The following is a 25,874-nucleotide window of genomic DNA, read 5'->3' as shown; positions in this document are numbered from 1 at the left end:
TTTCAGAAACAATACGCAGGAGGGAGGATGGAGGAGAGATAACAGGAATGATAGAAATAGGTATTGGGGAAGAGAACAAGATAGAAGGGGGTTTGTTGAAACTAGTGAACAAAACGACAGCTACAAATGGACAGACCGAGGAAACCAGCCGGGAAACGGTGGACAGTCCCACTAGATGTCCGTAGTTTTGGGGCTAGACAATATTATGACAGGACAACACATAACAGAAACTGGAAAAGGAGAGGATACAATGTAAAGAGTAAATACCATGAAAATACTGATGTAGTTAGAATGAATAAATTAGAATTTAATAAAAGGTTTTGGGATACTATGAGTAAAAGTGATACAGTTAATAAAAACTGTGCTCAAGCACAGGTAGTTAGTGAAAGTGTAGAAGTTGAAGGTATTGCAGAGTTCCATAGTTGGGCTGAAAAGGATACTGGTGTGAATAACAAGTCAGACACACCACAAATAGAATCTATTTTGGGGGGTTTATTTGATAAGAAGGGGGATGACGAAGTGTTTAATGGAGCCAAAGACTCAATTGCTGAGATTCAGATACATAGGGGGGAAACTGAAGATGAGGTTGTTGTGGAGGAGGAGGAAGAAGTAATAGAGGGACATTTAAATAATGATCCTAAATCAAGTGATGTTATTGATGAGAGTGTGGAGGAAGAAATAAAAGTATTTGTAGAATTGAAAAGTGATGATGTGGTAAAGGTAAGTGATGTGACAAACATGGGTAATAATGAGGTTAATTTAAGTGAAATGCAGACTAGGGAATGTGTATCTGAGGACAAGCTATTGCCTATTGGGAACTATGAAACGCTAATCTATGAGAATGGTAATAATAATAATATTAAAGAAAATATAAACGGATGGAATGTAAATGTGTGTTTTCAAGAAAAAGGGGAAAAGTTTTTAGAAGTTTTGTGGAACAACTATGGGAACTGTATAAAGAAAGATGCCTTTTGGAAAGAATTAGCAAAGGTAAGTGCAACCTTGTATCCTATATGGTGGACAAGAATCCGTAGTGGACTTTATAAAAAATGGGGTGAAAACAGTAGTTTGTTAAGTGACAACACAGTGTTAAGAGGAACAGATGAAAACAAAGGTTTATGTTTAAATGTCAATGCTTTGCAAACAGAGAGGGATGTGGCTAAATGTAGGAAAGAGACATTAGACTTAGGAACTAAAGAAATTGAAAATGATCTATTGTTTGAAAATACTGAAATAGACAAAGATGTTGAGCTAGGTTATCCATATGTTAAAGTAAACATTGACATTTGTCCATTTGAAATAAAAGAAAGCCCACATCCTAATGCGTATAGACTTATCTTTCCCAGATCAAGAAGGTTATTTGGATTAAGAAACATCACTGAATTGAAACCATATAAACATGATTAAGCACATTTCCCTGTTTGAATACAGTTACTTACCCATTTTCCGTAAAGTGTTTTACCAGCAAAGATTTTTACTGGGTGTGTCAAATAGCAACTACCACTACAGACCCTGGAGAAGTTCCAGATATCTGAGACAATGTTTTTATATTTTCATTGTCACTATTGAATATTAAATATTGTGATATCTTCTTTACTTGCAATGGGCAAGAAGGTGACAAACATTTATTACTTTCTTTTTGTATTGTTGAATATGGGACATGATTGCACCAAATAAAAGACAATGTAAAAATTGTGGTGCAAGACCCATCATTGTGTTACTATTGTTTTCTTAGACATAAGATTTGTGGACAATTTTCTACAGCTAATCAGATGTTCACCAAGTTTGATGTTTGTGTTATGTTGTGACCAATTTAAGTGTCCAATTTTAGTATTCATATGTTCTTGTACTGTCTTGACTATGTGTCTCAATGGGAGACAAGTTTTTTAAATATTTCGTTTCTTTTTTAAATGCATATTATATCCATACATGTGACTTCACTAGTGTGTGTATTTATATATCATGTCCATACTTATAATTATGTTCTTGGTTTTCATTTCTTTTATGTGGCTCAAAAGGAACAGACAGTGGCAATATTTTCTTATGGACATATGACCTGTCCATCTATGTAATATATTTATGTTCCTTCTATTATCTTGACTAATCTGTGACTCAATGAGAGCTGACTTTGAAATAATTTACATATATATTTTTTATATATCTTAAAATCGCATGTGATATATTTGTGTCTGTTTTTTGATCATTTTCCATGTGGCTCACTGGGAGCAAAGATTAACATTTTTTTTACTTTCATGTATTAATAAATATTTTTATTATGCTGTCATACTGATTGACATAACACAAAGTGCATTTGAAACAACACAACTAAAATATTTTCAGGAAAAAGTCATTTTGAAACGGTGTAACGGTTGTTGTATACATACACGTTATGCATAGTAATTGACACATTTGTCCTAGTCGGCTAATATCATTAACATTCTGTAAATGATATTACCCGAGGGGGGTATTGTAACAGAACATATTAAAGGCTTTACTTTAATGAAGTATGCGATCCCTTCCAAATTCAACCAGTTTAACGAGTATTTATGATTATAGAAAAGTTATTGTGTATGTTAACAATGATTGCACAACATGTCTCCATAAACAGTCAACCCATTAAATTATACTGAATAACTGACCCACACAAAAGTTTATATCACTTGATCACTGATACAGCAAATGTCATCATGAAAAACACTAAGTTTATCTTAAATAATTAATATGAAGTACGAAAATTAGTGGCCAACTTAGGTATTTTGGATCTCCTTAAATAAAAATCACCCAGTGAAACCTATTTGTTCACTAGGAGCGTTTTCACTCAGTATTCACGTAATCAATCCTATTTTAGACGAAAACCAATGTAATTCTTCATAATTCACGTTACTTACTTATTTATGCAAATTAGAGAAGTCAATTGACAAACTTCTAAAAAACGACCTTTTTGTAACAAAGAATTATTCTGTCAAGTCAACAAATCTGTCTGTCATTTCAATAACATGTTAAATTATGTCACTCGATGCAAATTAATACCTTTTCTGCACAAATTATGATAACAGATGTACATGTGACTCATAAACTATATCTATATCATAAACTATATCTCTTTTTAGTAGTTCTTTGACAATGTTATAAATACAAGCAGCGAGAAGGGTCGAGAGAACAGTCGGAGGCAGTGGGCAGTCGGAATGTCACTTTGGTGAAGTGTGTTTCTGTGTTATTGTTTGGCAAAACAAGGCAAAGAACATGTAAAGGAAGTACTACTTTGTGTTGTGTTATGGTCTTTGGTGGACAGTGCAATTAATATGGCCACTAAAGTAATAAATATTTGATGTTTACATACGTGTTGGTTTCGCTCGTTCTTTATCATCAAAAGCACATGAAAAACGCGGGACCTCATGTTTTTTAACCCTAGACAACCAGATTTAGAGCCAGCATCAGCATTGAGACACAGCAGCGATCCAGCAAGCAGCAGCGATTACTACAATACAATACATTGTAATGGCGCCAACCTAACATCAAGTGCTAACAAGCTCCGTAAATTGGAGTGAAATAGTGCGTTTACAGCAATTAGCGATATCAACGACGACCAGGTGGACCATTACAACTTATAGGTCAACTTGCCTCAGGAGAATATACAATGCCCTTCCCAACTGAAAAAGTCCACGCTTTCAAGCCACAGAGGGTGCAGCATCAAACTTATATAAGTGTACTCATATTGCAAAGTTCTTTGTAAATTTGACTCAACTTAGAAATCACTGGATTAACATCAACCCAAGAAGTTTTATTTTGAATCATCATTCTCTCCAGGGTACTTCACAGTTTTTGCTTGGAAGTGTACTGTATATTTTGTTGTACACTGGTGGTTGGAAAGTTTACTGTTACTATTAAGAAGTGATCATTTTAATCACTCATTTTCACTAAAGATGTTGATTACATGTAAGTACCTTTACTGACTGTATTTGATATTCAAAGATTATTTGTTTCTTTACAAACTTGTACATATTTAACATAATCCACTCACCCAGTACTATCCATTATGGAATAAACCTCATCTCTTATTAGGGGAATAATTGAAAATGATGTCCACTAGACTCATCAGCAACAAAATCAGTATTCAGTACCATGATTTGTGATAAAATGAGGCTGGGCCAGTGTGATCAAAGACAAAGCAGCTATCATGTGAGTTGATTTCTGCAATGATGCTCATCAGAGAAAAGTGGAGAAGTGTGAATCAGAATGGTGTGCACTTGTTTTCTACTAATGGACCCATCAATACATTCTCACTTAAAGAGGACTGAATAGTAACTGGTGATTGATATATTGGAATGTGCCTTCCATTGCTCAAAGGGAGTGAATGTAGAGAAAATGGAAACACTTCACCACCCATCCTACAGTCCACAAGTGATTACTTTATTAACAAAAAATTACAGAAATTATCCAAACCAACCTAAGTTACATCAACTGGACGTGACTGTTTAACATATGCTTCTGGACACCATTACCATGGAGATTTTCTGTGCAGATGCCACTAAGTTGGTTTGTGCAAATGCATCAGAAGAAGACCCCTTTGAAAATGTGTGAAACTACGTTTTGTGCAAATCTGTTAGTTTGTTCCACTTTCTGTAATCATTCAGAGTGATCATTATACAGGGTGTGTGTGTGTGTGTGTGTGTGTGTGTGTGTGTGTGTGTGTGTGTGTGTGTGTGTGTGTGTGTGTGTGTGTCCCAAAAAAAGAAAAAAAAAGTGTTGAATGCTTCGAAGTCGGTAGTACTCATCAAAACGAGAAAAATAAGTCCAATAAACATGGGTCTGGAAACATTATCTTTCTGAGATAAATACATGTTCATTGGAAGAGCTAAGCAATGCTTGATTGCAGATATTAGCCCAGTCATTTCATTGGTGTTCTGTCAAATGTGTCAGCAGGGTATTATGATGCCTTACTCACAGTACTCTACCTACCATTAGGTGGTCTGCAGTCAGTTATGTGGTTGGAGTTGTGACATATGCTACATTAATTTTCATCAATTTTGTGTGATTTATTGTACAGGACTGTCAACTCAGGGTACATATCATGGTGTTTTACCTTCTTCCAAATGTGGATTCACTTATTTGTTTACTGTTATTGTGCTGTTTGTTCATACAAATGGTGTAGTACATTTACATTTTCTCTCTTCCACTATTTGTCAGCAATGGAAGCCTACTACTCAACTAGTGAAATAGTGGATATGATATTCTGCTATGGCTACGAAGTCTTTCGCGACGAATTTCTTGAATAAAAATCTCTCGGTGTACATGCCGCGTCAATTCTGAATTGACGCGGCATGTACACCGAGAGATTTTTATTCATATTCTGCTATGGTTTAGCAAATGGACGTAGCCTCTAAGACCATATCCTCTACACTTAAAAATAGCCACAGCACAGTGTGTTCTGAGACAAGCTGTTCAGCAGACATTTTCAGTGTCTGGTGCACCTTGGAAGACTGATAGTGGAAGGCCCCACACAGTCTGAAAATTTGAAATGGAGGAGCATGTGCTCCAATCGATGTAAGAAACCCCTGGGACCAGTATATGTTGATTAGTAGCAGCAGAAGGCATGTCTCACTCTCTTATTTGGGGGTACTTCATGAACAATTGCTATACTTGTATCATCAACAGCTTCTTCAAGCCCTAAGGCCATAGGATCATCATGGCAGATGGAGGTTCTGTCAATGGCTGTTGCAAAAGTGTGCTGTAGAGCCACTGTTCACATCCAAGATTTTATTTACTTATCTGGCTGGGATCACAAGAGATGGTGTTGTGAATTTCCATAACCAGTATGTATGGGCAGATGCAAATCCGCAAGCAGTTCAAGAAAGAGGGCATCAACATCAATTCTCAATCAGTGTATGGGCAGGCATACTTGGCAACAGATTAATAGGACCATACGTGATACCACAAAGATTAACTGGGGCACATTATCTGGACTTTCTCATTAATGTATTGCCTACCTTGCTGGACACTGTGCCATTACAGCAACAAATACAAATGATGGCGCACAAGCACACTTTTGTCACAGTGTTCACAAATATCTGACACAGACATTTCAGTCCTGCTGGATTGGTCAGTGGTGCCCAACATCTTGGCCTGCTCATTCCCCAGACCTCAATCCCCAAGACTTTTGGCTATGGGAACACATGAAGGAATTGGTTGGTCTAGGCTACACCAATCAACATTGAGTGGACACTACACGGTCATGGCCTCAGTGCATGCCATCAGGTACAACAACAATCAGGCATACTTCAAAATGTGCACCATTCCCTATGCCGGAGGGCAGAGAGGTGCAGTGTTATGAATGAACACCATGTTGAACATGTCCTGTAAACATATGTTCATTGCAGGAATTATACATTTCTGGTCCCATGTCTATTGGATCTATTTCTCTTGTTTCAGTGAGTACTACCACCATGCACACACAGTTAATCAAATCACTTTTGTGTTGAATTATCTTGATTAACATTAGCGTCCTTAGTGAATTTTGTTTTATGGGCATTATGCTGTGGTCCAATCTCAGCAAACTTAATTTTGAAACTGCTGTCCACGTCTTTATCATTAGGAAACAAAACCTTAGACACATAAATATGTCTTGGACCACAGCCTAATGCCCATACAACAAAATTTTTCAAGGATGCACTGTACAACTTTTACTTGTTTTAAGCATAATTTGTTGCTGACTTATCTTTCATATGATCTCAAGGAAACATAACTATGCATGCATGAATTCATATGGCAGAGTTCTTGTTGGCTGAGCAATGGTATTATAAAAAGACATGTATTATGAAATAAATTGTAAACATATAACCAACAGGAAAGGAAACAGAGGTTCAACATGACAGGTATTCGGTTCTTAATCACGTAGCACCATAGTGAAATCTAATTACTTTGGTCAGTATATAGATTGTTTGCATTTGTGCAGCTTTGATGCATGCCGTGGTTTTTGGAAATGTGACGGCTATTATTCAGCGAATGTATTCTCGGAGATCCCTTTATCAAACCAAATGGAGAGACCTCAAGGACTTCTTAACCCTTCACCAAATTCCAAAGGAAATGAAACAACGAATGCAGGACTATTTTCAGACAATGTGGTCTCTAAATCATGGAATTGATATACATGAGGTGAGAGAGGTGTGTATGGGTGCAACAGATTTTAGTTAATAATTTGAAGTTCACTTTCTGTTTGCACCCAATGTAGAGTAGTTATTTAACTGTATGCTAAATTATATTTTGAGTAATATTTGGAACAGTGCAAGTACTAAGTCCCTTCTGTCCAGTGTATTACTTTTTTGATATTTGTAGGAAATTTAGAGAACTTGATTTTACTATGAGTTATAAAGAATGTACCATACAGCAATAACTGCATGTTATTGTGTTTTAAATATGTGATCTTTTAAAAATCAAGTTACTAATTTTGTAACACTCTTTTAAATGTTTTATATCATTACTTTTGCTATTTTGTCATCAGTGTTTAAACAGAAAGTTTGTTTCATAATATACTGAAGCTTAAGTAATGGCAATAAAACTTTATAACTGTATTCAAATTTATTGTGATATCTCACAGACCTGTAACACTGTAGCAAAAAAAGTTGAGTTTCTAATTAAATGTCATTACCAGATCTGGTAATATAAGCTGAATATATTTCTAGCTAAACTTGCTGCAGTATATTTATTGTAATATTGGGTTTCAAAATACCTTCTGTCATTGTCTGATGCCCGGTTTCCATGATTCTCTATGGCCCTATTGATGTTCTCTTAAATCACTTCATCTCATTGCTGTTGCAATCCCTTGTTCCAAGTTTTTCTTGTCCTTCCATGTCTTCTGCAGTACTGTGGTATCAAGAATGTAATCCTCTTAGGTAAGATAAAGTCCCCCACCTGCTGGAAATAAGCATACTACATTGTTTACATATGATATCAGTTGTTAAAGAACCTTCTACCCTCTTTGTTACATATTTTCTATCTTCTGTATATTCCCAGTGACCATCTGAACACATCCATTTCAGTGGTCTCCAAATTCTTCTTCTTATTCTCCACACCCTTCATGTCTCTTTCCCACACAACAATGAATTTTCAGTTTGAGTTTCATAGATAATGTACAGTGAGGTGATGAAAGTCATGGAACAGTGATGTACACATATACAGATGGCAGTGCTATCATTTACACGTGGTATAAAAGGGTAATGCATTGGCAGAGCTTCCATTTGCAAAAAATGGTTCAAATGGCTCTGAGCACTATGGGACTCAACTGCTGAGGTCATTAGTCCCCTAGAACTTAGAACTAGTTAAACCTAACTAACCTAAGGACATCACAAACATCCATGCCCGAGGCAGGATTCGAACCTGCGACCGTAGCGGTCTTGCGGTTCCAGACTGCAGCGCCTTTAACCGCACGGCCACTTCGGCCGGCTTTCATTTGCACTCAGGTGATTCATGTGAAAAGATTTTGGATGTGATTGAGGATGCACAACAGAAATTAACAGACTTTGAACACTGAATGGTACTTGGAGCTAGACACATTAGATATTCCATTTCGGAAATCATTGGTAAATTCAATATTCTGAGATCCACAGTGTCAAGAGCATTCCAAGAATATCAGATTTCAAGCATTACCCTCTCACCATGGACACAACAGTGTACAACAACCTTCACTCAATGACCAAGAGCGGTGGCATTTGTGGAGAGTTGTGAGTGCTAACAGACAAGCAACACTGCATGAAATTACTGCAGAAATCAATGTGGGATGTAAGACGAATGTGTCCTCATGGAAATTTTGCCGCATTGTCCTAATGGATAGTGCTGCAAAATTTGGCATTCGTAGTCTTTGGCAGCAGATACAGATGCAAATGCCTTTGATGACAGCATGACATCATCTGCTGTGTCTCTCCTGGGCTTGTTACCACATCAGTTTGACCCTAGACAGCTGGAAGACCATGGCCTGGTTAGATGAGTCCCAATTTGAGATCGTGAAAGCTGATAGTAAGGTTCAAGTGTGGTGCAGACCCCACGAAGCCATGGACCCAAATTGTCTATGAGGCACGTGTAAGATGGTGGTTCTATAATGGTGTGAGCTGTGTTTATTTGGAATGGACTAGCACCTCTGGTCAGACTGAACCAAACGATGACTGGAAATGGTTATGTTTGGCTGCTTGGAGACCATTCACACCCATTCGTGGACTGCATTTTTTCCAAACAACAATGGAATTTGCATGGACGCACCATGTAATCAGGCCACAGTTGTTTGCAATTGGTTTGTAGTACATTCTGGACAATTTGACAAGATTGTGTGGCCACCCAGATGACCTGACGTTAATGCCATCAAACATTTATGGATCATAATAGAGAGATCAATTTGTGCACAAAAAGGTTCCACCAGAAACACTTTCTTAATTGTGGGTGGCAACAGGAGCAGCACGGCTCACTATTTCTACAGGAGACTTCCAATGACTTGTTCAGTCCATGCCACATCAAGTTGTTGCACTGTCAGGCAAAAGAAGGACCAACATGATATTGGCAGATATCTCATGACTTTTGTCAACCCAGTGTATTTCTTTTCTATTTTGCTATTCCAATGGATTCCATTTAAACAAGAGGTCAGTCCTATAGCCTAAGTTATCCATTTTCTAATTTCTTGGCCATCTTTATCTGTGGCATCAAATTCTGCTCCTACATATATGTAACTACTGGAAGCTGCAACCTGTTTTGTATCAGGTTGGATGCTATATATTTATGCTCCTACTGGAAGATATTTTGTTTTCTGAATGTTAACTTGTAAGCCACATGACTTACATTCTTCCTGTAGGTTCTTTGACACAATTCTACATCTTGTTGCAGTCACAGGTTGATCATGCACAAATTCCTTTGTATAGAAGGAGGTTTACCTGTATCTATACCCATTCCTCTGAATTTCCTTTTGCATTGCTTTAGAGATTGTACTACATATACACTCCTGGAAATTGAAATAAGAACACCGTGAATTCATTGTCCCAGGAAGGGGAAACATTATTGACACATTCCTGGGGTCAGATACATCACATGATCACACTGACAGAACCACAGGCACATAGACACAGGCAACAAAGCATGCACAATGTCGGCACTAGTACAGTGTATATCCACCTTTCGCAGCAATGCAGGCTGCTATTCTCCCATGGAGACGATCGTAGAGATGCTGGATGTAGTCCTGTGGAACGGCTTGCCATGCCATTTCCACCTGGCGCCTCAGTTGGACCAGCGTTCGTGCTGGACGTGCAGACCGCGTGAGACGACGCTTCATCCAGTCCCAAACATGCTCAATGGGGGACAGATCTGGAGATCTTGCTGGGCAGGGTAGTTGACTTACACCTTCTAGAGCACGTTGGGTGGCACGGGATACATGCGGACGTGCATTGTCCTGTTGGAACAGCAAGTTCCCTTGCCGGTCTAGGAATGGTAGAACGATGGGTTCGATGATGGTTTGGATGTACCGTGCACTATTCAATGTCCCCTCGACGATCACCAGTGGTGTACGGCCAGTGTAGGAGATCGCTCCCCACACCATGATGCCGGGTGTTGGCCCTGTGTGCCTCGGTCGTATGCAGTCCTGATTGTGGTGCTCACCTGCACGGCGCCAAACACGCATACGACCATCATTGGCACCAAGGCAGAAGCGACTCTCATCGCTGAAGACGACACATCTCCATTCGTCCCTCCATTCACGCCTGTCGCGACACCACTGGAGGCGGGCTGCACGATGTTGGGGCGTGAGCGGAAGATGGCCTAACGGTGTGCGGGACTGTAGCCCAGCTTCATGGAGACGGTTGCGAATGGTCCTCGCCGATACCCCAGGAGCAACAGTGTCCCTAATTTGCTGGGAAGTGGTGGTGCGGTCCCCTACGGCACTGCGTAGGATCCTACAGTCTTGGCGTGCATCCGTGCGTCGCTGCGGTCCGGTCCCAGGTCGACGGGCACGTGCACCTTCCGCCGACCACTGGCGACAACATCGATGTACTGTGGAGACCTCACGCCCCACGTGTTGAGCAATTCGGCGGTACGTCCACCCGGCCTCCCGCATGCCCACTATACGCCCTCGCTCAAAGTCCGTCAACTGCACATACGGTTCACGTCCACGCTGTCGCGGCATGCTACCAGTGTTAAAGACTGCGATGGAGCTCTGTATGCCACGGCATACTGGCTGACACTGACGGCGGCGGTGCACAAATGTTGCACAGCTAGTGCCATTCGACGGCCAACACCGCGTTTCCTGGTGTGTCCGCTGTGCCGTGCGTGTGATCATTGCTTGTACAGCCCTCTCGCAGTGTCCGGAGCAAGTATGGTGGGTCTGACACACCGGTGTCAATGTGTTCTTTTTTCCATTTCCAGGAGTGTATTTTAAACAATGTAGGTGATACACAACACCCCTGATGTAAACCCTTGCTCAGAGGAAACTTTAGATATAATCTATTACCAAGTATTATTCTTGATGTTAAATTGTATACAAATTTCAGAGACCCTTTATTTGATACACAAATCCTGTAATACTCCCCAGAGCCTTTGTATAGGTATAGCATCATATGATAAGCTGTGCTCAGATTCCTTCTGCACTTTCAGCTCAATTTATTTATTTACTTTTTTTTTAATTTGTATACAGTTCTCTCAACAAAACTAAAATCAAGAGGTGTCAGGTCCAGTGAAAAAGAGTACCAAACAATGGGCCTAGCTTGGAGAAAATAAGACATTGAAGAAATTATTAGCTTCATTAAGATAGTATATGTTTCTAAAATAGTATTTAGAGTTATCAGTTAAACTCAATAATCTGTGAAACTAAAAGCCTATGTATTTAACCCTTAAATTATCACCAATGCAAAAGGAAATGGCCATAACATTTGCTCTTGATTAAGGTACCAAAGTTTTCAGCTGAAACAAACATATTTTAAAGACAGCCACAGATTTTCCCAGCCTCTCATCCTACAGTGGTGTGTATTCTCATTACTACTTTCATGGAAAGTTGTGTCATCACTAGAGATTGTGTTTCCAACAGTTTTCAGCCAACCAACTTAACATTTCAGCACAAAACACCATGTTAAGCTGTTTCTCTTAATTTTTCACAATCCAGCATCTTTCTTATTTAAGATGCAATATTCCCTTAGTATATTCCAAACAGTCATATATGAAATGCCAAACTCAAAACATCTATTCTGGGTCAGTTTTGTAGGGCTGTGAACAGAATTTTGCACAAGTTGCTGCATGACACCATCTGAATGTCAATGCTCTAAGAATCTGATAAAACATTTTTTACAGCTGGTATCAACAAAACAATAGGGTTACTGGGAAAGTCCCTGCAGTAAGCTGTAAAAGAACCATATTATGACTGTGGCAGAATTTGAATTTTTGAACCAATCACACAGTGAGCATCCCTGAAACTAGCAAAAACATTGATTTTGACAGTGACATTTATGGAGGTTTCTTATACTTATCCTACAGTGAAAAATCAAGGATGGAATGTAGCAATATTATGGAAAGTTGCTACTTACCATATAGCAGAGATATTGAGTCACAGACAGGCACAATGAAAACACTTCCAGAAAGTGAGCTTTTGGCCAAAAGGACTTTGTCAAAAATAGACAGCGTACACAAACACACTCATAGAAATGTAACTCACACACATGACTACAATCTCTGGCAGCTGAAGCCAGACTGTGAGCAGCAATGCATGATGAGACAGGCAACCAGGTAGTGGAGGTAATGATTTTTCCCATGTGTTTGGGAGTATTTTTGCAATTTTTTTGATGTAATTCTACATTATTTATGTATTTTTACAAATTTTTATCCGCCACCATGGATCCTTGCTCCTTCCATCTGTGTCAATACAGAAAAGTTTCCTTATCCCCAGACATACATATTGTTCCTGTGTTGTTGCTTGACTCGTTGAATCACCCAAAATGATCTTACCATCAGATTACCCATCTCTGGCTCCCATCCATGTTCCCATATAGACCTCCATCTTTTCAGATTCCACCAATCCTTAACTTTCACCAACAAAGTCGTTCAGAACCATATCAGTCAGGCACAAACCTGCTTGCAATACCTTCCCTCCATCTGCAAAATTCTCCTGCTGTGCAATCCCAAATTCCTGGTTCCCATAACACTCAGTGAAACTCTGACCCTTGAGGGACTAGAGCAACATGCACAAAGCCACCTGAAAAAGCTCTCCACCCTGCTCATTTCCTACTCCCGCCTTGGACTACCACTGTGCACCACCTCTACAACCTCCAAACCTCCCCCATATGCCCTCATAGCTGACAAACCCTGCCTTGCAAACCTACCACATTTACCCCTCCCTCAAAAACTCCCTTCCACCACCATACAGAACCCAGCATCCAAACAGATTATTTCTTCCAAAAGCCTTAGCCACACAGAAGTTTCAGTCCTTTCCAAAGGCCTCACCTTTTGCCCTGTTCCCAAATTCAGCCATCTAGATATAACTGACTGGGTTTTAGAAAAGCTGAGAAGTCATAAAAAAAACATGTGCTAGTTGTTTTTCTGTTCACAAATATTCCACACTTTGACCATAACTTTCTTCATAACCCTATCAACACTTATTGTAAGAAGATTAGACTTTGATCTTCTATGCGAGATTTCCATTGCCTTATTTGAAAAGTCACAGTCAGTCAGATTGACCACCTCAATCATGCAGGACCTTCTCTCCTCCTCCTGATCCCTACTTTTTCACCACCAATCCTACCAATCAGACTCAACTAAAGACCAAGGTCGAACCCTGTCTGACTCAGTTCACTCCTCCAGCCATCCAAGATCCACCTCCACTGCCCCCAAATCACCCCCTGGTAACTTTCTAGAATTAACCTCAAACCTTGCCTCACCATCATTTCCCAAAACCCTCAACATGCAATCTGACCTTACATCCACACCCAAAAATAGACCTGATCTTATAATCCTACCTGCTGACAAAGGCTCTACTATGTTATTTTGAACTGCAAGGATTACATGGCAGAAAGATTCTGCCAGCTGTCAGATTCATACACCTACAAACTCTACCACAGTGACCCCATTTCAGATATCTAGCGGGATCTCTAGTCTCACCTCAAATCTTTAGTCTCATTCTACAACCTCTCCCCAGAGACCATCTTTCTCCTCACCCCTACCACTCTCTGTACTCCTACCTTCTACATGCCTCCTAAAGTACATAAACCTGATGACCCAGGATGCCCCATTATGGCTGGTTTCTGTGCCTTGGCTCTCGTAGACCAACATCTTCAGCCTATAACCTAAAATCTATCCTTCTATATAAAAGATACCAACCATTTCCTCCACTGACTATCCACAGTTCCTGCTTGTCACTATTTATGCCACCTCTCTTTACACTAACTTCCCTAATGCCCATGGTCTTATCACTATTGAACATTACCTTTCCCAATGCCTGACGGATTCCAAACCAACAACCTCCTTCCTAGTCACCATGATCAACTATACCTTGTCCACAATTACTTCTCCTTTGAAGGCATTATCTATAGACAGTTCCAGATATGGCTATGGGTACCCTCATGACACTGTGCTATGTCAGCCTATTCATGGGCCATCTAGAGGAATCCTTCCTAAACACCCAGAATCCCAAACCCCTCACCTGGTCCAGATTCATTGATGAGATCTTTGTGATCTGGATTGAGGGTGAGGACACCCTAGCCACATTGCCCATTTGCTTCAACTGGTCTTACTTAACTCAACAAGCCACCTTCCTAGCTGTTGACCTCCACCTCAAAGATGGCTGCATCAATACATCTGTCCAGTTCATAACTAACAATCATCAGCAATACCTCCACTTTGACAGCTGCCCCTTCCACACAACCTAGCCACCTGTGGCTGTCATACCTATAGTGATGAGCAGTCCCTCTTGAAATGTACCGAATGTCTCACTGAGGCATTCACAGACTGTAATTACCCTTCCAACTTTGTACAAAAACAGATCTCAGATGCTTTTCCTATAGGAAAGATAAGGAAAACCATCATAAATACATTAAAAAAATGATGGAAAATGTGCATGGTCTGATATATAACAGAAGGAAAAGCGACCTACTAACCTTATCTTTCCTGTCAGCCACCACCTCCCAAAGTCCCATCGTCTGGCCACGGATGAGCATTTCCCTAGTGACACTCTACCACTCAGGACTGGAGGAACTGGATTACGTTCTCCACCACTACCTCTCATCATGTCCTGTAATGAGAAATGCCTTACTCACTATCCTTCCCACCCCTGCCCACTAAACCTACACAGTGTCCTTGTCCATCCTTACACAACCTCTGCTAACAGCACCTTCCCTCATGGCTCTTTCCCAGTAATAGACTAGATGCAAGATCTGTCCCATACATCCTCCTGCCACCACCTACTCCAGTCCAGTCACAGACATCACCTACCCCATCAAAGGCATGGCTATCTGTGAAACCAGTCATGTGAGCTACAAGCTAACTTGCAACCACTGTGCTGCATTATGTGTGGGCATGACAACAAACAAGCTGTCTGTCTGGATGAATGGCCACTGACAAACTGTGGCAGAGAAGCAACTGGACCACCACATTGCTGAGCACACCATACAATGCAGCGTTCTTCACTTCAGTGACTACTTCTCAATCTATGCCAACAGGATTCTTCCCACCAACACCAGCTTTTCTCAGTTGCAGGATGGAAATCCTCCCTGCAATATATCCTACACTACCATAACCCTTCTGGCCTCAAACTTTGTCATTGTCCTAACCCATCTAGCCCCTTTCCTATTCCCATTCCAGCACTAGACATCCCTCTATTCCACCAATGCACCCGCAGTCCTCCTTTCCCGATCCCCCACCTCCCTTGCCCTCAGTCTAACCTCCCAATGGCATATAGCTGCCTTAAACTCTCTCCACATCATTCCTTTACACTACCACAAGCAGCACTTTACTGTTCCCCACCCTTATCCTGTGATCCCTTCTCCTTGCCCCATCCTCCACCTTAACCCCACCACCTGATTGCCTCTCCCATGATGTGATGGTACTTGCAGTCCAGCTTCAGCTGCCACAGACTGTGGTCATGTGTGTATGAGTTTGGTTTGCATGAGAGAGAGAGAGAGAGAGAAAGAGAGAGAGAGAGAGAGAGAGAAAGAGAGAGTGTATGTTATCTGTTTTCGAAGAAGGCCTTGATGGCCGAAAGCTCACTTTCTGACAGTCTTTTTGATGTCCCTATCTGTGACTCAACATCTGCACTATATGGTGAGCAGCAAATATTCTTTTCTTGTACTTATCCACTATGTAACTCAAAAAGTGATGTAATTTTGTAAATAATGGTGAAAGTACCAGGTTTGTGAGACACCACAATAAATTTAAACAATACTAAATAATTAGAAAGCCATTCCATATGTTGCTAGAAATTTGATACACCACAATAATAGTTACTGATTCTGACTTTATCAATTATCTCACTTTACACATTATCAAATCTCTGTGATGTTGAGCGTTTCTTTTGCATTTGCATTATATGTTTCTTTTTCTGCTGCTTTTATTTTTAAATTTTTTTCTGGTACAATTCTTAGAAGGTATTGCACTACACAGTGGAACAAATAGCATGATTATTTTCTTGGTGAGTATTAACAGATTCTCTACACAAATGTAGTGAATAAAATCTTTTAATTTATATTACCAACAATTAATTTTTTCTCACTAGTCTGTTTTCATGAATATGTATTTACAGTTTATCTGAATTATGTATGTGGCTATAGTGAGTCAAGCTGAAGTTTCAAGTTTGATACCTTTGTATTGTCTTGGATGCCTTAGGCTGGAGCAACAGCAGTGGTCATGCTAGATGCACATCAGGGCCTCATCAAGACTGATTATACATTCTTCCCTTTCTGTTCAGTGCTCACTTGCTTTGGGTGCAAAACTTGGTGTGTTGTATGATAGATCATACACAGAATGCTTCTAAGTTATAACATTTGCAGGATTTGTATTTGGTGACACAAACTATATTAACCACATTCAGCAAAAATACATGGTATACTTATAGTGATCATTTTCTGCTGAATAGATCTTTGACCAGGAGCCCCCTTCCAGGTTAATCCTTCCCTCTGTTTGCACCCATCATGTGTATTGTAAAAATGGCACACTAGAAAGACACAACCATCAGTCATACAATATCTCAGTCCCTGATATTCTGGAGGAAAGAGTTCCCTCTCTTGTCCCCTTAAACTTCTTGACTGCACAATCCCAGGTATCACAAAGCTTCCATGTTCTAGTCTTTCAGTGCTTACAGCTTATGATATCTGAAAAGAACTTCTACACTGTTTGTCTCTATACTTCCAAGCCCACAACTTCTTATATCTCAATCTCCAGGGAACCAAAATCAGTGAAATGGCAGGAGGCTATACAGGAAGTATCATGGCAATGTACAACTAATGTTACCGCTTAAAACACTGTGTAATCTTAAAATCAGGCTCCAGAAGATTAACAGTGATGAAATCTGTAGAATGATAACAACAACCTACTCTGTGTTTACATCAACAGATATAATTCCACTAAGAGAAATATTTGGCTGATCCCCATATGGGACAACCATAACAATCTGTACAGCCTGTTGAAATAAATTTCTTATAGCTCTTTGATAAAAACTTTGGTTTGGTGTAAGGCAGGGCTTCACAAATAATTTTGAGTGTAGTACAGTAGTTGACACTTGTAAGCTTGATAATTAACATGATTATATTGAAAGCATTATTCACATGGAAAAATTAATGGCCATGCAGACTCTATTGCAGTGGATTATGTCATTTTATCTACGCATGGTTCATTGTTTAACTGCATGTTAGCAACAGTCTAGTGCTGCTTAGTACCTTTTGTGTTTGTAGACTGAGTGTGTAGTTTTTTAAATAAAATCATATTAAATTTTAACTTTTACTCTCTTTCTATTTACATCTACAGTTATTATGTTGTAGTTAGACTACTATATTCCTCTACTAAACTATGTTGGGTAAAAATATAATGAAATACATTGTACTACTTTTTTACAAGTACATTTAAAAAGTAGTGGAACAAGTTCCATTACATATTGTTTATTTAGCTGCTTCTCAGTGTGTTATATTAGATTTCTTTGAAATTTGGATTAGTTTATACTTCTTTGATATTTGGAGCAGTTTTAGCTATTATGAGCCACTGGTATGTCTTACTCATGCCTTTGAACAATTTTTTTTTTTTTTTTTTTTTAATTTAGAAGTTAGGAACAAAAACATATGCAGTTCTGTGTTCTGTTCATGAGCACATTGTAATAATGTTGATGATTCATCATTACAGATGATATATTTCTCTCTGAGGTTTACCTTGATAGTTGCCATATATTTTGATCTATCTATGTTATCTATACCGACTGGTTCATGACTGAAACTTCCTAGCAGATCAAAACTGTGTGCCAGACCGAGACTCGAACTTGGGACCTTTGCCTTTCGCGGGCAAGTGGTAGAGCACTTGCCTGCGAATGGCAAAGGTCCTGAGTTCGAGTCTCGGTCTGGCACACAGTTTTGATCTCCCAGGAAGTTTCATATCAGCACACACTCCGCCGCAGAGTGAAAATCTCATTCTGGTTGATGACTGTTTTACATGGCACATTTTATTCAGTAAGACACTAATGAAATTGTGAGAGAAGGTGATTGCGAGTAGACAAATTCTTCATGTGTGTTTCACATTGTTAATCTTTTCTGATCTCTCTGAGAGTCTGTTCATGAGCAGCAATGTGATATTTACTGTACTCAATAAAAAAAGGTCAGCAGTTAATGCAATTTAAAAGCTTTGTTTCATGTCTGTTGAGTAATATCAGAAACCTCTCACACCAAACCTGCAAGACTAAACTCATGTGTAATAAAATTCCCTAATGTAAGTATCTATGCCAACCACAGCTATGGATGACAGAGAAATTGAAGTAGGTGATGATATTAGCTAACTGTAAAATATATCGTAATTGGAGACGGATACAGTTTTCAGTGCAGATAGGTTGCATAAAATAATGGGTGTTTACTTTGGGCAGGGACAAAGATTAACAGATTTCTGTGTTCAGTTTGAGTTAGTCACACCCTTAAGAAATAAGTGTACAGGAAAGATTCCAGAGAATCAAAGAAGGCATCAGTTTGTAAGTCTGTTCACATGGTATTCTATGCCCTGTAGCTATTCTGGCACTCCATGTGGATGTTCTTCCTCTTGTGAAAGTTCATTATGAACATATGGGAAGTAATGTACACCACACTCCAATAATTAATTTTTGATTTCTTCTTGTTAATTTCCAACCAATGTCACTGTTTTATGATAAACTTTGTCAAAAGCAATAGTTTCAATAAATGTATCAGGTGGACAAATCCATTTAAATACTCAATATGACACAGTTCATTTATGGCAGATTAATACTCAAATTCACACTACCTAGATAAGTAATATGTTTTTCTGATGGCCAAATTACTCATTAGGTAACACTGTGATAAGTGAACATGAATCAACTGACAGGTAGCAACACATAAATGGACTGGCTGATTATGTGATGTTAATGAGCTGGCTAAGAGCAGCACAGAGGGGTTTACAATTTTGACTATTAGATGCTGACGGACTTTACATATTGTCCTGCACACCTAACACAAATTATAGCAAAGGTATGGCATACAAAATTACTACAGATAAAAGAACAATTCTCTTTAACTACAAGACATATACCCAAAAAGAGGCAAAATCATAAGTACCATCTTATGGAAATTATTTCTTATTCCAGAGATTCACAGAGCCCACCAAAAGTTGTTAAAGGTGAAATTTTTCAAACTGAAAAACATAAGCTAATGCTATATGAGGGAAAGTGAGTATTTTTGGTATCCGAAAATGGGAGGAAAAATATATTGAAAAGTTGGAAACAATACTTGGAGAATGGGGAAGCTTTGTAGCAACCCAGAACAAATTACTCCAATCAAAAAATGAGAACGAGGTGCAAGAAGTTGATAGGAGAGATTTAATATTTATTTATGAATACCCAAAAGTTATTAACTAAATCATAAGGAGCAAATGCCCATGCATTGAAGGAACAACAACAGAATTCTCGGAGCAAAATGCAAAGTGAGAACTTTCCAAGCTCATGAATGGATGTTATGTGGCTCAACATTGTTTTCCGTAAGATTTTGAAAAGATTGTTGTTATTAGGTTCTTGAATAAATCAAGAGCAGATAGATGTGAAAATTAATAAAATGTCACATGCATCAAAAATACCCACAAATGTACTGCATCAAAAAGGAAGAGAAAACTATGTTAGGAAAAAATCAGTTTGGCTTTAGGAGAAGAGGAAGCACTTGAAAGCAATTTTAGTACTGGGCCTGTGATGATACTTCTCCACACAATGGCCTTTGCACTCTGGCCCTATTCCATATTTGCCTAATTCACTACAGCCATCTGCTAATGTAGCAAGTTCCTTTCTCTGTGTGCACACCTCTGCTGAAAGCTCTCGTATCTGCCATGCAGCTGGAGGTCTGTCTTCTAAAATAGCTCCATACCTAGCTGCTCTTCCACCAGCCCCACCTTCTCCACAATTTGTATCTTCCCTTCCTAGTGACTTCAGATTTTGATCTGGCACATGTGCTACGGTGGATATGCAACACGATGAGGCAGTTTTTATCCAAGATGGTCATTGCAATGTATTGACATTCACCCACACTGTGTTACATTTACTCTTGCAACACAGCTTGAAATGTAAAACAGTGCTTCCCATTTCAAGACATTCCCTCTGATTGGCAAGCATTTGTGCCCATGTAGGTACCAACCAAGTATCAAGCTCCCGCCCATCATGGCCAATTGGCTAATTTAAAAACTGTGTCTTTTACCTTGATTCTTGCCCTTGCCATTTTTAACATGAGAGACATTCAGTTCCGTGTCCCCTGTTGGTGAAAATTGTGTTCGTGGTGGTGAATACTCAGTGCCAAGGCAGTGATTTTGTTCTGAGTCCCCTACTCATGTGGAACACGGTTAGAGCATTTATATTTAGGGAGTCAGAATTAAGAACACAAGGTAACCACTACATTTTGGTTATGTGATAAATAACACAAATGTAATGGCTGTGAATTCAGTTAAATACTTAGTAATTACAATTATGAATAACTTAACTTGGAACAATCACATACACTCCTGGAAATTGAAATAAGAACACCGTGAATTCATTGTCCCAGGAAGGGGAAACTTTATTGACACATTCCTGGGGTCAGATACATCACATGATCACACTGACAGAACCACAGGCACATAGACACAGGCAACAGAGCATGCACAATGTCGGCATTAAAACAGTGTATATCCACCTTTTGCAGCAATGCAGGCTGCTATTCTCCCATGGAGACGATCGTAGAGATGCTGGATGTAGTCCTGTGGAACAGCTTGCCATGCCATTTCCACCTGGCGCCTCAGTTGGACCAGCGTTCGTGCTGGACGTGCAGACCGCGTGAGATGACACTTCATCCAGTCCCAAACATGCTCAATGGGGGACAGATCCGGAGATCTTGCTGACCAGGGTAGTTGACTTACACCTTCTAGAGCACGTTGGGTGGCACGGGATACATGCGGACGTGCATTGTCCTGTTGGAACAGCAAGTTCCCTTGCCGGTCTAGGAATGGTAGAACGATGGGTTCGATGACGGTTTGGATGTACCGTGCACTATTCAGTGTCCTCTCGACGATCACCAGTGGTGTACGGCCAGTGTAGGAGATCGCTCCCCACACCATGATGCCAGGTGTTCGCCCTGTGTGCCTCGGTCGTATGCAGTCCTGATTGTGGCGCTCACCTGCACGGCGCCAAACACACATACGACCATCATTGGCACCAAGGCAGAAGCAACTCTCATCGCTGAAGACGACACGTCTCCATTCGTCCCTCCATTCACGCCTGTCGCGACACCACTGGAGGCGGGCTGCACGATGTTGGGGCGTGAGCGGAAGACGGCCTAACGGTGTGCGGGACCGTAGCCCAGCTTCATGGAGATGGTTGCGAATGGTCCTCGCCGATACCCCAGGAGCAACAGTGTCCCTAATTTGCTGGGAAGTGGCGGTGCGGTCCCCTACGGCACTGCGTAGGATCCTACGGTCTTCGCGTGCATCCGTGCGTCACTGCGGTCCGGTCCCAGGTCGACGGGCACGTGCACCTTCCGCCGACCACTGGCGACAACATCGATGTACTGTGGAGACCTCACGCCCCACGTGTTGAGCAATTCGGCGGTACGTCCACCCGGCCTCCCGCATGCCCACTATACGCCCTCGCTCAAAGTCCGTCAACTGCACATACGGTTCACGTCCACGCTGTCGCGGCATGCTACCAGTGTTAAAGACTGCGATGGAGCTCCGTATGCCACGGCAAACTGGCTGACACTGACGGCGGCGGTGCACAAATGCTGCGCAGCTAGCGCCATTCGACGGCCAACACCGCGGTTCCTGGTGTGTCCGCTGTGCCGTGCGTGTGATCATTGCTTGTACAGCCCTCTCGCAGTGTCTGGAGCAAGTATGGTGGGTCTGACACACCGGTGTCAATGTGTTCTTTTTTCCATTTCCAGGAGTGTAGATAATTTTGCGGTGAAAGTTAAACACAGGTGATAATTTATTGGCAGAAGACTTAGTATATGCAACAGGTCTGCTAAACAGACTGCCTACACTAAACTTTTTGTGCTCCTCTGAAGTATTGCTGTGTGGTGTGGAATTTGCATCAGATAGGATCAATAGAGGACATTGAAATAGTTCAAAGAAGGGCAGGTTGTTTTGCATCATCAGAAAATAGGAGAGAGGGAGCCACAGATATAATACTTGAATTGGGGTTTGGGGTGACAGTCATTAAAATAAAGGCATTTTTCGTTGCGGCAAGATCTTCTCATGAAATTTGAATCATGAACTTTCTCCACTGAATGCAAAATATTTTGTCGGTGCCCAATTACATAGGGAGAAATGGTTGTAAGAGAAATGAGAATTTCCATGGAAAGATTTAAGCATTTATTTTTCCCATGCACTGTTCATCTGCATCTACATAGATACTCTGAAAATTACATTTAAGTGCCTGGCAGAGAGTTCATGGAACCAGCTTCACAATTCTCTATTATTCCAATCTTGTATAGTGCACGGGAGAAACGAATACCTATATCTTCTCGTGCGAGCTCTGATTTTCCATATTTTATTATGGTGATCATTTCTTCCTATGTAGGTCAGCATCAACAAAATATTTTTGCATTTCTAGGAGAAGTCAGTTACTGAAATTTCATGAGAAGATTCTGCCACAACGAAAAATGCCTTTGTTTAAATGAGTCCACCACATCTCCTGTATCATTTCAGTGACACTCTCTACCCTGTTTCATGATAATACAAAATCTGCTGTCCTCCATTGAACTTCTTTGATATACTCCATCAATCATATCTGGTAAGGATCCCACACCACGCAGCAGTATTCTAAAAGAGGACGGACAAGCATAGTGTAGGCAGTCTCTTTAGTAGATCTGTTACATTTTCTAAGTGTCCTGCCAATAAAATGCAGTCTTTGGTTAGCCTTCCCCACAACATTTTCTATGTGTTCCTTCCAATTTAAGTTGTTTTTAATTGTAATTCCTTGGTATGTAGTTGGATTTGTGACCTTTAGATTTGACGGATTTATTGTGTAACTGAAGTTTAATGAATTCCTTTTAGCACTCATGTGGATGACCTCACACTTTTTGTTATTTAGGGTCAATTGCCAATTTTCACACCATACAGATATCTTTTCTAAATCATTTGGCAATTTGTTTTGATCTTCTGTTGAGTTTACTAATCGATGAATGACAGTTTCATCTGCAAATGACTTATGACCTCAGCAGTTTGGTCCCATAGGAACTTACCACCACTACCACAATCTGCAGACAACTTAAGACTGCTGCTCCAATTGTCTCCCAAATCATTTATGTAGATAAGGGAACAGTGAAGAGCCTATTATGCTACCTTGGAGAATGCCAGAAATCACTTTTGTTTTACTCGATGACTTGTCATCAATTAATACAAACTATGACTTCTCTGACAAGCAATCATGAATCCAGTCACATAACTGAGACAATGTTCTACAAGTACACAATTTTACTACAAGCTGCTTGTGTGGTACAGTGTCAAAAGCCTTCTGGAAATCCAGAAATATGGGATCAATTTGAAATTGCTTGTCAACAGCACTCACTTCATGTGAGTAAAGAGCTAGTTGTGTTTCACAAGAACAATGTTTTCTAAATCCATATTGACTGTGTGTCAATAGACTGTTTTCTTCAAAGTATTTCATAATGTTTGAACACACTATATGTTCCAAAATCCCGATACCTATCAATGTCAATGATATGGGCCTGTAATTTAGTTGATTACTCCTACTACCTTACTTGAATATTGGTGGTGTGACCTCAGCAACTTTCCAGTCTTTGGATCTTTCATCGAGAAAATGGTTGTATATGATTGTTAAGTATGGAACTATTGTATCAGCATTCTCTGAAAGAAACCTAACTGGTATACAATCGGACTGAAGGACTTGCTTTTGTTAATTGGTTTAAGTTGTGTCGCTACTATGAGGATATCTCCTTTTATGTTACTCATATCGGTAGCTGTTCTTGATTCAAATTCCAGAATATTTACATTGTCTTCTTAGGAGAAGAAATTTTAGAAGGTTGTGTTTAGTAGCAGTGCTTTGGCAGCACTGTCTTCAATAGCTGCTTTGGATGCACTGTCTTCAATAGTATCTCCACTGCTATCATGCAGAGAAGGCATTGATTGCATCTTGCCACTATCATACTTCACATACAGTCAGACTCTCTTTGGATTTTCTGCCAGGTTACAAGACAAAGTTTTGCTGTGGAAACTATTATAAGCATCTTGCATTGAAGTCCATGCTAAATTTTGAGCTACTGTAAGACATCACCAATCTTGGACATTTTGCATCTGTTTAAATTTGGCATGCATTTTTGGTTGCGTCTGCAATAGTTTTCTGGCCTGTGTTGTGTACGAAGGAGGATCAACTCCATTGTTTGTTAATTTATTTGGTATAAATCTCTCAATTGCTTCCAATACTATTTCTTTGCATTCAAGACATATCTAGAGTGGACCAGCTTAAAGGTGGTTCAGTGAACCACCTGCCAGGCTCCTTATTGTGAACTGCAGAGTAATCATGTAGATATAGATTTAGGACCTCCAGGCACAGTTTCCTGCTGTCACATGCACATCCAGCACATCCAAAGGTTCATTGCATCAGTACCATGCCTTGACCACCTGTCTTCTGGTGGCCATGGCTCCTACCACCAGACAAACTCTCATCAAGGCAGAGTGTTACAAGCTGCTTGTCATTGGTGTGCTGCATTCTTCCAAGAATTTGTGGGCATCGACTGCACCAAAGCTTTCACCCAGACTCCTGTTTCACCTGAGGATAGGTAAAAGATCATGATCATAACACCCTTCAGCCTGTAAAAGAGCATCTTTATGACCTTCAGTAATGCTGTCAAACATTGCAGCATTTCTTGGATAGCATATTACAATACTTGCACTGGTGTTCTGCCTACTAGGACGACATCCTCATTTTTTCTGGCACACTTGAAGAACACCGAGAGCACCTCTGCATAATCTTTCCACTGGCATCTTCATCAACACAGTAAAGGGCATTTTCTATGTCAGGAGGGAGGTATTCTTGGGGCATACCTTCTCCACAATTGGCTCACTTCCCCTGCCTGCCAAGGTGCAAGCCATCCTTCATTTACCAACACCCAAGACTTTCGAGGGCCTACACCAGCTCCTTAGAGTAGTAATCTCTTCTGCCACTGCTACTGAAATGGAAACAAACCAGTGCTGTGGAC

At 40.2% G+C, this 25,874-nt stretch overlaps 1 protein-coding gene across 1 annotated transcript in view; it reads left to right on the top strand.

The window, feature by feature from the left end:
- Nucleotides 1-25,874, top strand: part of LOC126262461 (potassium voltage-gated channel subfamily H member 8) — a 518,890-nt gene that overhangs the window by 392,200 nt on the left and 100,816 nt on the right. Inside the window, exon 9 of the mRNA XM_049959121.1 lies at nt 6,953-7,152. Within this exon, the coding sequence (XP_049815078.1) occupies nt 6,953-7,152 (200 nt within the window). The remainder of the gene's footprint in view (nt 1-6,952; nt 7,153-25,874) is intronic.

Source organism: Schistocerca nitens, chromosome 1 (assembly GCF_023898315.1).
Source record: "Schistocerca nitens isolate TAMUIC-IGC-003100 chromosome 1, iqSchNite1.1, whole genome shotgun sequence".
Taxonomy (NCBI): domain Eukaryota; kingdom Metazoa; phylum Arthropoda; class Insecta; order Orthoptera; family Acrididae; genus Schistocerca; species Schistocerca nitens.
The sequence above is the reverse complement of the archived record's forward strand: the minus strand, read 5'-3'. Positions and strand labels throughout refer to the sequence as shown.